Below are 14712 nucleotides of genomic sequence, written 5' to 3' on the forward strand. Positions count from 1 at the left end.
CCCCCTGAGCTGTAAATTGTGGCAATTGCTTTCTTAGATTAGCTAGCTGAAAGAAGAATTTGGCCCTGTTGCTTCTATAATAATCCTTCAAACAGTTGTAGACTGATGTTATATCATTTCTTAACCTCCCTTTTAGCAAACTAATTAAGTTTGTCTCCTTCAGCCTCTCCTCCATAGCCTTCTTACAAGTCCTTCACTGAACTCTCTCCAATTTCTCCATGTCCCTCTTGACCAGAGTTATCCAAACCTGAGCACAGTATTGGTATTACAGGTGTGGCCTCACCAGTACCAAGTAGAGATTATCAGCAAAGCTCTCTGGATGTGTTGGCCACGCTTCTAACCTAACCCAGTATGCAGCTTCTTTTACGAGAACATGCTGCACATTCACATTCAACCCAGGGCACACCATGCCCCTCAGGACCACCCAGCCAGTCTCTTCCCAGCCTGTACCCATCCAAGGGAGTTATTCCAGCTGTCCAGCTATGAAGCTGGAACTTCATACAGACCATGAGGTCTCTGACCAATCCTTAAGTTTCTCAGGGCCTGCCGGGTTGAATCGTCAGCCACTTCCCCTAATGTAGTGTTATCTGCAGATCTGCTGAGGATGAATTCTGCGTAGCAGCCACGTTGCTAACGAAGGCAGTGAGCATGGGTGCCAATACTGACCCCAGGATGTTCTGCTGTTTACCTGCCAAATTTTGAGTTATTGACTGCTCCCCTTACAGCCTGATGGTCCGGTCAGGTTTCAATCCCTCTAACAGTCTGTTTGTCCAATCCATCCTTCTTCAGTTTTCAGAGGGGAAGGCTGGAGGATGCTGGAGGTTCTGTCAACAGCCATACTCTAATCAAGGTGTGTTACACCCTCAGCTCTGCCCTTGCCCACAGAGCCAGTCATTCTGTCATACCAAGCAGGTCACACATGATGTGCTGTGCTGGGCTGACTATGACTGGTTGTGCTCCATGACCTTTGTATTGATTGAGGTGAAGTTGACTGCTGCAGAGTTCCCTGAGTCATCCTCCTGGCCTTTTTTAAAGATTGATAATGGCCTCACAGTCATGCCCACAAGACAAGGAAGACCTTCCAGCAGCTTGTAAAGGAAACCTAATGGGTCTTAATAGACTCAGTTTCTCTACTTAGCCTCTAACTTGGTCCTCCATTGCTGGTTGCCCTTTTCCTTTCCCAGCTGTGCTCATACAGGCAGTATGGGAGCAAGCTTATAGTTGTGAAGGCAGCAGGAAAAAGAAGCAGAGCCCTGTTTTCCTTGAACTTGCTTTTCTAAATATCATGCCTACAGATTCTGCCTTGTTCTCATCAGTGGCCCTGGGCAGTCCCAGCTCCAGCTGGGCTTTGTCCTTCCTGATTTTGACACAAAGTACCTAGCACTGCTTTTATACTCCTGTTTGCTGCCTGTTCTTGGTTTTGACTCTTCTCCACTCCCTGTTTTGTGCTAGTTCACCAAGAAACTCCCCTTGCAGCCATGCAGGCCTTCTCCTGAAATGCCCAGGCTTCATGCATTACTAGATGGTTCATTACCAGGCTCTCAGTAAATCTCTCCCTGGAAACTCCCTTGGGCATCGTTCCCCTTCACAGCAGCTCCACGGGGGATCCTGCTTTGCAACGCCTGAGCAAGGCCCTGTTTGCTTCTCCACAGCCCAGGGTCCCCACTCTGCTGCTCACCTTCCAGCCCTTCCTTTCAACCCCAGCCTCTGGCACATCTCAGACACATCACCTTCAGCTGAGAGCCTTCTTTGCACTTACAATGGGTAAGGAGCTTTTAAAGCAATAAATGGAAGCAATGCACTTTCTAGTTTTGACTGGAAGTATGGATATATAGTTTCAAGTTTCACATGAGGGTGAGAAAGCTGTAAACTGAGTTCATTATATTTTTAGCTTCTGGAGAATACTTTTTAAATATGTCTGTAGCTGGAATTCACTGTGAGTCTTCAGAGGTAAGAAATTATGACTGTGCTGTGCAGCTTCACTCCCTCTTCTGCACACATACTCCTTTATCTTTCCTCAGTGACAGTAGTTTTCAGAGAGGCTTACTACAAAAAGCGCTCCCTGTAGTGTAAGAATCATTAAAAGGAACAAGATTTTTAGAGGCAAAAGTTTCTACTTCATGTAACTTCTGCTGACTAAAGAAAAATGGAAAAAACAATCCAATACCCTTTACAAATTGTTATCAGAAATATATACTTCAGTATGATGTTGCCTGTATCCATTGCCTGCTCTCTTGCTATTTCTCATGAAGGGGATGCAGTTCTTGATACAATACATGTGCCTTAGCCAAAATTCTTCCTTGTTCTTCTATTTCTGCCTATTTAAGTGATGTCTGTCAAGTCATAGTGGTTTACTTAAGATAATACAATAGTTTTAGCTACTTTTGATTATCTAAATTGCATAGAAGATAGTCTTTCTAACTATTGCCCACTTTTACTGGGCATCTGAACAGGACTCATGAATGAACATGGACAAATTGCTCCACTTGCAGAAGTAATTGTGTGCCAATAGGAAGACATGAAAAAGATGTCTAATTACAACACAATCTAACTGTGATTAATAAAAATATCAATAAAAATGGAATGAAATTCACCTGGACTTTGACAAATTAGAGGAAAAATGCAACTGGACAATGAAGATCCAACAGATCATCCTACATGAAGGTTATGGGTTGGTCTGCCATTTGGGGAAGAGGATCATGCAACAAATAGTTTGAGTTCTGGACTGGGATCAAGGCTAATTTGATAAGAGCTTAAAATTACAAGTAGGGAACAAAGTTGGGAAAGGCTCATTTAATGACAATATAAGTTCAAGACAAAAGCAAACAAACAAAAACCACTAAATTATCCAAGATCTAGAATTCAGAAAATATACTAAGTAACTGCAAAATAAAACCTTATGGATTTGGTATAGAGTTCTTTGCATTATTTACACAGAATCTGTAATACCTATTTTAACTCGGTACAAATTACCAGACCTTTTTGTATTTTGATCTCTTTTATGTTAGCTAGAGAGGTCTTCAATTGTGTTCATAAACATTTACACACTGCATTCGCTATGTTTGCTTAGCTATAACTCCTATATAATTCAAAGCTAGTGGAAGTGACATGTTCCATGAATTGCTGCTTTTCAGTGAGGATTGTACATGATGCCTAATTATATATGAGAGTGATCTTTCACCTGTGGAATTAAGTTAATGTTTGATTAACCTCTGATGTTTACTCAAATTTTGAGATGTACAACTACCTAAATACATTTCTGTGAAGCATGTAGAATTATTTGACTTTTTTTAGCATATATATTTCAGATTTCTTTGTGGATCATTTATACATTATAAAACAAAGTATCTGATTTTTCTGTTCAGAGGTGGATTGTGTAATTTGTTGTAACCAGGCTGAAGTTAGTGGAGCTCAGCCTGAGGATCTATTTCATTCCTGATGAACAAGTTTTGTCAATAGAAACCTCCCCCTTTTGTGTTAAAATGTTCTCTATAATATTTCATACCCATTGATTTGAGGCTCAGCTACCTTTTTTCAAACACTGCTTGCTTCAAAATTACTGATCTCATTTTAATCATCAGGAGACCTTTAGACTGTATCTATAGGCATATCCTGATTTATCGTGCTTTGAAGCAACCGCAGAAGCACCGTGACCAGTTTCGTGGTCTTTATGTTTGAGTGCACCAAGTCACGTGGATGAATAAACATCCTGGTCTGTGGAAGTTAAGGAAGAATGAGAATTGATCATGAAAGTAAATGAAATCCTCATCATTTGCAATGTTCTTTCCTTCTCTTTCAGCAAAAGCACTCAGGATTCAAATTCTGTTTCCCTAAACTGTGCACGTTTGAAGTGTATCTGCAAGTCACTGATCTTTCTCTTGATGCATCTGGCTCTGTCATAGATTCGTATGGTAAAAATTCCATGGTTCTGAAAGCGTACCTAAACTATTCTGACTTCTCTCCTCTTTTTATTATATGTATACCTTATTGACAGTGCTCAGAAAGGATGAGATACTAGACTTACTTGCTGTATGCAGTGAAGTTCCCCTGGAGCAGGCAGATGGTCTCACTGTGGGTGCAAGGCAGAGCTCTCCCTGCACGTGCTGTACAGCTCATGAATTTATCTCATGGACATACCTGGTCTATGTTTGAGAGGTTTGCGTCCCCACTGTAGCCATGACTTCCCTCCAAGATGATTTACTTTCTCATAGACAGGATGCTAGTTTAATCAAAAAAGTCAAACAAAAATGAATTCTCTACTGACTGCCATTCAATGCAGTATAATTATTATTCAATGATAACAAAACTTAATTAGTTTAATGCTATTTTGGGCATTCAATCAGAGCTGAAGTATCTTAGGATTTGGTATTCCATAACCTTGAGAACATGTCAAACTGGAGAAGATCTGTTCCTGTCCATGCACAGTCTTCCTCTAAATGAATAGATGTACAGCTGGGGACAGAGTGCTCCTATTCCTGGCAAAGTACACTGGTGCAGTTAAACAAAAATACTACAAATAACTGCAGGCAAATATCAATCACTTCGGCAGGTGGTGAAGAGAAATGTAAAAAATAAAAAGCGTTTCTATGGCTGCAGGGCAGACATTCTTTCCTTCCTCGGCAAGGCTTATCTACTCTTGCCTCTCCCAGCAAATGCGATGACTGTGTCACATCCTGTTAAAGCATGAAAAGCAAACAGAGCTTTTGCCTTTTCTTTGCCTAATAGTGCAGTTAATAACCTTTAGTTTAATCCCACAATCAAAAGTAATCCAAAATTCATCAAAATCTCACTTGTTCACCCCCCTTTCCTCCCCTGAGTGATTCCTGGCCGGTAATATGCAAAGCAATAAATAACAGAGCTCCTGGAATCCATGGCTCACAAGGTTTTGAATCTGGAGGAGAAGAACACGTGTTTGGTGGTAAATAAGGATGGGCTTGTTTATGGTAGAACTGGAGGAATAACATATATCACCCTTTTAATGAAACATTGATGAAAAAATACTCAGTTTAAATCAGGTGTGAAATAGGTCTGTGCTGCATTCCACCACTGTTTCTCCCACTGCTGAGCTCAGGAAAGCAGGGTGTGTAGGCAGTTCTGTGTTTGTACATGACTTAAAATGCCTGTGCCAACAGTAAATAATGCAGGACGAGGTGATGAGGGAAGTTGTCTCTTTCTCTGTGCTTTCACTTATTTTTGTGAAGACAACACCAGCAGTGTCAGCCTGATCCAAGTCAAATAGTTTCAACTGAACTTCAAAAGGTACCATAAATGTGTGAGAACTTGCCCCTAGGATGAGGCATTCCGGGAGCATAAAGAAAAATCACATATGGCATAGGATATTAGGGTAGGAGATCCGTGATTAGCATAATGCAGTCTTTCAAATATGTATTTTTATGTGGAGAAGAACTAATATACTTTTTGCGTGCCAAATACAAAAGCAATCCATTATGATTCATCCTAAAAATTATTTTAACATTAGGCTGATATTATTCATTGAATGGCACTTCCTAGCTATGTAAGTACTTAAAAATAAAGCAGGCAGATGCAGTTCAATCTTCACCAGACTGAGCTGCACCCTGGTCCTGCTCTTCAACCAAGGGAAATTAAAAGATAGTTTAATTCCTGCAGATATTCTGCCCTTGGCTTCTCAGGCAGTGAGAAAGACAAACATTATTAGAAGCCATTTCACCAGGGCATATATGACTGTTTTTGTTTTGCTTTGTTTTGTTTTGTTTTGTTTTAGTATTCACAACTAAAAGGTAGAGGTCCTTTAGAAATACCACTATGACTTTTGATTTCAAAGCCATTTTTGAAACAGAATGCTATTTTCCTGTTGATATGTAGCTTCAAGACTGACACAATCAGCACATTTTATAGAAAGATTTCAAGCAACTGCAAAAAAAAAAAAAAAAAAAAAAAAAAAAAAGTTTTTCTCTATTATCATACTGCATCTAAGTTAATTAATCATTCAAGAGTCAGGGTTAACTATAATTAGCTATACCTGCCACCTTTCTTCAGTTTTTGATGTAAGTGTTACAACACTCTTTTTAGCTTCCCAGTCATGTTTTGTCTCTCAGAGGACACTAACTTATCCAATGAAGAGAAGTGATTGTCTTCAAGTGAATTTATATTGTCTGCAATAACACTTTGTTGCAAGCACTCAATTTTATTCAGAAGTTATAAGGCACAAAGCGTTACAAATGAGGCATTGGACTTCCAGGACTATTAGAAAGGAAAGGATAATTTTGAAGCTAGAGCAGGCAAGAACCGCTTTAGAAAACTGGATTTTATGTGTCTGACATGCAGTGTTTGAATGACGCTAGGCCACTTGATTCAAAATGGCAGAACAGAGCAGGAACTCAGGAGATGCCAAGCTTTTCAAAATTAGTTTATGCTTTTGACAATTTTTACTTTAATGTCTGTTAACGTGGCAAAATTGGCAGTCCTGCCAGCTTCTTCCTGCCTACATCCTGAGCAGACTTTAGGACTTTTCCACTACCTCTCTGCAGATTTACCTCTGAGATCTTCCCAGCCCTACATTGATCTATACTCATTGCAGCTCATGTATGAATATCCGGACAAGCCCGTCAACAGCACCTGCTGAAAACTTGTGGTAAGAGGCAAAAATGTTTTCCACAAAAAATGCATCTGAAACCAGCTCCTGACTCCTGGGTGCTCAATACATAGCAAAGCTTGTAAGTTGTAAGTTGCCCTAGGTTTGGTACTTAAAGATCTGTAAAGTATTCAAAGTATAACCTGAGCAGGGATGTTTATGGTCTTGTCTTTTAGGTGCTGCTAAGTGCTTGCTGTGTTAAATTCCCTGCTTTAAAACAACCTGTCAGCCTTTAGCACGTAAAGGATTTAACAAGCATCTATCTACTGGCAACCCCAGATCCATTACCTTCTCTAATTTCTTCCACATGCATAAAATATGATAATAGTACTACTTCAACTTAGAAGGATGTTATAAAGTTAAATTTATTAATGTTTGAAGGAGTTAAGATGGTACAATGAGAGTATCACAGAAAAGCCATCACGGAAATTAATTAACCTGTCTTCAAGGCAGGGTTTGAAGAATGTACGGTAAATATGACATGAAAGGTTCCACTTTACATGATGGAAATGAAGACAAACATTGAAGAACTATACATTAATTAAACACCATCCTTTGCATTGAATGAGGCAGGAGTCTTGCAGAAAAAATACTCTGAAAGTGATTTAAAGGTGGAATCATATTACACGCTACATACAATACCAAAGGGGAGCTTTTTGTCTTTGGATCCTTAGTGTTTTCAGTACAGTTTCCTTACATTTAGTTTAAAAACTATTTTCATCGCATGACTCCCAGGCTGAATACTAGCTGGTTGTGAGCCAGCTCTCACGGGATATTACAGTGGTAGGAGAGTAGTTATTTTTCCATGGGATGTACTATGCTGAAGGGCTTCACGGCCACTTGGGATCCAGCACGAGCTGGCTCATGCTCTCCAGGACACATTCTCCTGTGGTCCTGCCTGTCCTTCTCCTCCCAGTCCCCAGCTCCTGCCCAAATATCCCAGCAGATACCCTAATATCCCTGTCTTCAACTTCTGGCTACACTCCTCCATCTTTTCCCATGCCTTTGTATTCCCCTTATCCATGCCCTGTTCTCCCAGTCCCAAACCCTCTGGTTCCTCTCTCTCAAGCCCATGTAATTCACACTGAGACCAGATGTTACTTCCTGTGTGTTTGTCAGACACCAGTAGGGTAGAGACAAATGAGATTACCGGAGAGTCTTCTTTCTTCTGGTGGCATTGCCAAAGGAGCCTCTGGAAAGTAGGAGGCGCTGCTACAATAAGACATATAAGAAATATGTTTTGTAACATGAACGCAACACTGCAATGTCATCCCTAGATGGGTAGAATCACAGTAAGGGAAACCCCTGGATAACAGTCTAGCCTGAGAAACAGCTGGTGTGAAAATGCCAATTGAAATTGCTTAAATTTGGCAGAGTTATGAACATCAATAAAGTCTGAAACCGATAAGGCGGCATTAGGAATAGTCAGTGCTCTATGCACCAACAAAAACTAGATCTGCCTCGTTAAACATTCTATCGCGGTGTGCAAACCCAAACACGAGGACAGCATTTGAATGTACAGATGAAAGGCAAATTGTTGACCAGCAAGCCTCCCGACAGTGTAATTTGCAATTAGTAAGAAACTTCAATTCGCTTGGGAGACGCAGAAGGAAAACCAATGGGAAGGGAAAGGGAAGGGAAGGGAAGGGAAGGGAAGGGAAGGGAAGGGAAGGGAAGGGAAGGGAAGGGAAGGGAAGGGAAGGGAAGGGAAGGGAAGGGAAGGGAAGGGAAGGGAAGGGAAGGGAAGGGAAGGGAAGGGAAGGGAAGGGAAGGGAAGGGAAGGGAAGGGAAGGGAAGGGAAGGGAAGGGAAGGGAAGGGAAGGGAAGGGAAGGGAAGGTTCTTCCTCCACCACCTTGCATTGATTTTGGTCTGAATTTTCAGCTAATGAGAGAATGTAATGGGGACAACATTGGCAGGCAAAAAGAACAGAACAGAAAGACCAGGAATGGAAACTAGGAGGACTGAATAGGTCTTAAACGCCAGTTTTGGTGAAGTGGGACGGGAGGTGAGGCGGTCTGTGGCTGTAGCATCAGTTCTACCGAGGCTTTGGGGCGGTGGAGTGGGAGCGAGCGGATCCCCGTGCCCGAGGCCCCGCACATCGCCACATGCTGACAGCACCCCCACACCACCCAGAGCCTGCCGAAACGGGATGGGGGGGACCAAAACGCGTGCCATAAGTGGCATTGTTCCGTTTTGCGCTTAGCATGCAGACATTTAAGGGAAATAAAGCTGGCGTTTCCTCGCTTCCCTGTCTCCTCCAGCCCCAAACAAAGGCGCCCCGGCTGCCCCTCAGAGCCGCTGCCGGCGGGGCGGGGCGGAGCGGGGCGGCAGCACCTGGCGGGCCGGGAGCCGCTGGGGGCTGCCGGTATCCGCGGCCCCGCTCCTCCCCGCCCGGCGTCAGGTGCCGCGGGGCGGGCAGTGCGCCTGTGCGGCCGCCCAGCAGCGGAGCGGAGCGGAGCGGAGCGGAGGGGAGCGGGGCCGGGCAGGGCCGGGCCGGGCTGGCGGAGAACCGGGCGGCGGCCAGAGCGAGAAGATGGCGGAGCCGGGGGCCGCGCGCGGCTCCCCGAGGGCGGCAGGTGGGAGCCGGCACGGGATGGGACGGGGTGGGATGGGGTGGAATGAAATGAAATGAGACGGGACGGGATGGGACGGGACGGGACGGGATGGCGGTGCCACAGCCTCCAGCGGCAGCCGTCCCGTCCCCGTCCCGCCTCGCCCCCCCCCCGGTGAGGGTCGCTGCCCGCCCGGCAGGTGCCCGCCGCCATCTCGGGGCTGAGGCGAAATCCGCGGCCGGCGGCGGTGCCGGCAGGGAGGGAGGGAGAGAGGCAGGGAGGGAGGCAGCTCGGGGCTGCCCTGCAGTGGAGCAGGGCTGTGGGTGAGCCTGGGTCTGTGCCGTGCCCTGCCCGGGCCTGCCTGCGCTGCCAGGCGAACTGGTTGAGCTGGTGCCGAGCCTTCCTGGAGGTGGGGTGGGAGCCTCCGCACCGCTCCCCTCCAAAATGTGGGGCAGGGACCCCCGGCAGCGCGAGGTGTCGGTGCTGGGGTCACCGCCTTGGTGCTGGGCTGGTGGCCACCACTGCTCTGCTCCCGCTTCCCCCGTCCGAGGCGTGAGGTGAGTGGCGACTGAGGAACGAGCTCCTCCTTGTACTTTTACCTCCATCGCCTGATACGGGGCCTTGGCGTTGTGGCGAGCAACCCGTCCGCAGCCCAGGCGTTGGAAGAACCGATTTCCTTTTTGTCCTAGGCTGCTGTAACTTCTGAAAGTAGCGTTACAGTTGCTCTGGGGGATATGTGTTACTCTCCCAAACTTGGGGAGTGGGAAGGTGAATCCAAGCCTTTGGATTTACCCCAGGGTCACACCATGTCAGCAGCCAGGGACGGAGCCAGGACCATCTCCGTTTTTCTGCCCCTCGCTCTCCTCCTGTGCTCAGCAGCCGCAGCTCCTGCTGTAATCCATTGCAGCTGAGCAGTTGTGCGCTTGTAGTTCTTGGGTCTCCAATTCCCCGTGTCTCACATGGGAGAAAAACAACTAATGCTGAGAATTCATATTTCTGATTTCTTCCCCCACTCTGAAATCGAAGAAAGTCTGCCCAGTATTCACGTGCCCTGTTAACGGAGGTTTTTTCTTCTGGTGTTTTCCTGTTTTCTACCCTCTAACTTCAGAGATGAACGTTGCAAAAGAGCTTCACTCGTTATGGAGACCGCTTTTCGTGAGACTGAGAATCGATAGAAAACGCAGCATGTGGTGTAATTAAAGATAGTATTAAATGAGGCACGGGCAGGTGTCACCGCGAGTGGCCAGGCGCTGGTGTTTGAGCACCAGTGCCTGAGCACCGCGGTGTGGAGTGCTCTCAGCCAAATGTGTTGTTTTCTTTGAGTAAGCTGGTAGAAAATAACACAGTGTGCTGGGAGAAGGTTGTGGATGTGTGCATGGTGTGTTTTATAGGCAGCAGCGTGGATGGGGTTTGCATCTGTTGCAGCAGAGAACAAGACACTTCTCTGGGACTCGACCAATTCTGTGGCAGTGGGAACAGCTACTCACACAAATCGCTGGGAGGGAGCACAGAGCTCATCCTCTCTTAATTCACACGTTTGTGCGTACGTCAGCTCCTGGAGTCCTCCTGGCTCACAGGGATGGGGAGGGTCCTACCTCTGTATCCCAAAGCAAAGCTGCTCCCAGGAGCTGTTCCCAGCGGGGTGCTGTCCTGTGACAGGTGGTGGCGGCAGCCTGGTCCTCCTTCCCAAACTGGGAGGTACTCTGGCAGCATCCAAGTCTTGCTCCCTAGGGCCCTCCAGTGCTGAGGATGCTGCTGGGATGACAGTGAAAGCGAGGCGCCAGATTTAGTCGTCCATCACTTCAGGCTCTGCCAAGATCGAGCTGAACAAACAAGCCTGCAGTACAGGAGGCTGTATGCATCTCTTGGCTGTTAGGGAAGAGATCAGTGGTATATAACGCTGCAAAAAGGAGCAAAATCCTGAGGCTCAAGCAATTAATAGTTGTGGAGTTCAACTGTTTTCCTTTGCTGAAAATCTAAGCCCATGCAGCAAACAAACAGAGATGCTGCAACCTGAGATGTTGCAGGAATCTTTTTTGTCAGGGAAAGCGCTGGGTGACCAAAAGGTAGGCGTTATTGCTGCTACCATCTGTAGTAACAGTAATGACTAAATAGCATTTGAAGGACAAGCTGCTCGGTATTGGATCACTCATCTTCCCTTTTGCTACCTAGTTAAATTGGCTTAATGTATGTTCTGAGAGACTGAAATATTGAACACTTTGGTTTTCAGACCAAGAGGGTTTAAGAAAAAATTGCATGTTAAATCAACCTAGACTGCATATCATAAAAAAACATTTAGGTGAAAGGAATACATACATGTATTTCTTTCAAAATACTGTATGTTTTTTTTCTTAGCAGTGTTTTTCCAACTGATTTCTCTAAGTCATTAGTATATTCTTGTTGTATTACATCATTTTCTCTCACGTATGGATGTTTAAGGTTGTTTACCCTCAGGTTTAATTGCTGTGCTGCTCTCTGTGTGATGTTACTATTTGCAAGTATTGGTTTTAGTTCAAAGGAGTTGAATACTCTGCATGCTTTCAAGGTATTGTTTAAATTTTTAAATAGCATCTTTCTTGCAGGCTTTGCCTCTGTTCCAAAAAAAAAAAATTTCAGAGTCTTTTCCAACTAATTTTTGTTAAATTTTAAGAGAAAAACAACTTACCTTGGAATTACAAGACTGGAGAATTAAAGAGAAGGCATATCGATGCCTTGAAACATGCGTGGTAGGAAGGTGAGACGCCCAAAAATTTCAGAGTGCTTGCAAGATGCTGTTGTGTAGTGCCACATACCTCCCTGTGCTTTGGTGGCTGGTGGAAATGCATCAGGGATGCTTTTTTTTGTATGAAGTAATCATTTCTAGGTATGCTAATTGAGGGAGCGTATACATATTTCATGTAAATGAAACTACACATCCTGCGTGTTGGTATTGTGTGAAGATTTATGAAGTAAAGCTTTCTTGCCTCTCATGAATAAATAAAATACAATTATAACTTTCTTAGTTATTAGTCTTTTAATGTGTGGGGAGAAAAACCAGCAGGGGAAATGCTTTTAATATCTTACTCTTATCTGTCATTCATTGCCTCATGCATTTTAAGGCTACAGAAAAGTAAGAGCAAGGCTTTTAATTCTGAATTGTTCTTATAGGGTTCAGACAATAAAAATAAAAAAAGTGTTGTTTGCATGGGACTTCTATAAATAAATGGATGTTACAACATGGGGAAAGGAGCACAGCTGATCAGGAAACTAATGCAAATTGTGGGAATGCGAACTGCATTGAGCAATGACCTACTCGAGTCACCTCCTCCCTGTTTACCATCTTCCTCCTTTAGTTGGCTCTCTCAGTTGTTCTCAGCCTGGTAACCTCAGGTTTTGGGTGGTTTGTGCATCTTCTAGATCTTGTTTAATACTGGGACCTTTCATAATTCATCTCTGTGTCCTGTGGTACTGTGACATGGGCCAGTAAGTCTCTTAAATACACTTGTTTGTGTTGCACACCCAAGCTTAATTTCCCTGTGAATCTCTCGTACTGGCTGGGAGAAAAATATGAGTAGCACTTCTAAATAACGCTGTAACTAGTTAAGGTTATTGCAGTCATAAAAAAACAAAGTCCTTGCAGTACTGCAGTGGATTTTTTTTTTTTTTAAACCTACATAGTTTATGAGGTGTAGATAATTTCCGAGTTATTTTGCTGTAATTGGCTTGTTTGGTATTTCTGTCACAACTTGTTATATTACCCCTGTATTTCCTCTGATTGAAAGCAGTGCATGTAAGGGTATGTTGTGTGGTATATTTCCTGCTGGCGTTCAGACAGCTTAGCTGGTGAATTAGTGCTACGTAAGTCGTGTGGTGGTCTGCTTATCAAGTTGATGGAAAAGGTGACAGGAAATCTGGACTAATCAAAGATTTATTTTACCACGCGGTATTACCTGGGACTGACTTTAGATGGGAGATGTGCAAATACCTTTTGCTGTGCTTTATTTCCTTAATGATGATGAGCAATGCTGATGTGTGGGGGTGTATAGACAGGAGGCAAGTGGTTTTCACACAGTGGGAATCTATCTTACCATTAAGCTGGAAAAAAAAAAAAAGGAAAGAAAAGCAAGATTGCAGTTTTACTAGTTCAAATACTGTAACACCTGACAGACTTTGTGCCTGTCATTCAAATAATACACAGTTTTTGTCTTAAATGAATGATCCACTTCTCCCAAACAATCTATCCCCTCTGTGATATGAAATCTTGTGAAGCAGGTGCTTGGTTTCATTCACCGCACTGTTTGCACGTGCCACGTGTGCTCACTGAACGCCAGGATCAACCCGCGTGGAAGTGTTTGGACCAAACACTGGGACCTGGGCTTCTGGTTTGCCCCCGAGCACCTGGAGGCTTCCTTGTGAGTACGTGTTGGCTCTTCCCTGCCCAGCAGGACGCCGATCCGCCTTGTGGAGTTACGGGGCCGCAGCCAAACGTTGGCTTCGTGGCGATCGATAAAGCCTTCCCGTGACCTTTGCTTGAGCTTTGGTTGCACAAGGGGCGGGCTCACCTCTGTGTTACGCTCTCTCGGCGAGAGCAATGCGAGCACTTCTCCGTGTGCCAAATTTTCTCCTTTCACTGCTTGCGGGTTATTTTGTTGGTGTAAATAGGGTGCCACTAGCAAACATCTCCTACTGATGTCTTTGCTTGGGTTAAATTAATTCCTTTACAATATGGGAAGTGCAGCTTTTTGTACTCCAGTGTTATGCGTACGTGCTTCTGTCGGTTGGGATCATTTAAAAGCTGTAGTGTCGAGCCAAATTTCTTGTAATGATTCAACAGAAGAGATCGTTTCTTCTGCAGCACAGTATTTACCTTTTTTGAACTTTTTTTTTTCTATTACAAGTGTAACCACATGTTTGGAGCTGTCGTAGGCAATCAGATCTTTTTTTTTTTTTCAGTGTGCTGGAAACCTGTAAATGCTCTTTTCTCTGTGTACAGAGTACAGAAATAGATGAAACCAGTCAAACCTTTGAAGTCAGCCCCTTTACTAATAATTCCGTGTTTTGTACAGTCATCCCTTGTGTTTGCACTTGCCTTCCAAGAGGCAAATACACGTTAACTTGGTTTTGTATGATGGGCTTCTAAATCTGAGGCACTTTCATAAATCTGATTACCTTTGTTTGTTGAAAGGTTTCTTTTGCAAATTCCTCTTTCTTACATCGACCTACGCTCTAGAACCCCATTTTATTTATTAATCATTAATACCTGAGGCCTTGATGGGACGGGATAGGAAGTGTTGAACAAAAATACCTTGGAAGCGTGTATCAGTCTGTGGATACCTCTGTAAAAGCACCTTAGAAATCTCCAGGAAAACGATAGTAACATTAGTATACCTGATTGTTTTGTCTGTTGTACTGCCAGATGCTGGAGGGCACGTTGTGGTTATGTTTCAATTAGGTAGGACCTGGAAGGATGCCTTGCTTGGTTCAATCCGTACGAATTATCAAATTACTCGTCTCATGCCGAGCAGAAGCTCGCAGAGCTATTCTTTATTTCAGCAAAGCGCTCATTG

The 14712-nt window shown here is 44.2% G+C and overlaps 1 protein-coding gene across 1 annotated transcript in view; it reads left to right on the top strand.

Annotated features, from left to right (window-relative positions):
• Nucleotides 1-8981: 8981 nt before the first annotated feature.
• The window catches only part of MAP7D2 (MAP7 domain containing 2), a 75466-nt gene continuing 69735 nt past the window's right edge, over nt 8982-14712 (top strand). The window contains exon 1 of the mRNA XM_072028765.1: nt 8982-9190. Within this exon, the coding sequence (XP_071884866.1) occupies nt 9148-9190 (43 nt within the window). The 5' untranslated portion in view covers nt 8982-9147. The remainder of the gene's footprint in view (nt 9191-14712) is intronic.

The sequence above is a fragment of the Anas platyrhynchos genome, chromosome 1 (assembly GCF_047663525.1).
Source record: "Anas platyrhynchos isolate ZD024472 breed Pekin duck chromosome 1, IASCAAS_PekinDuck_T2T, whole genome shotgun sequence".
Classification (NCBI taxonomy): domain Eukaryota; kingdom Metazoa; phylum Chordata; class Aves; order Anseriformes; family Anatidae; genus Anas; species Anas platyrhynchos.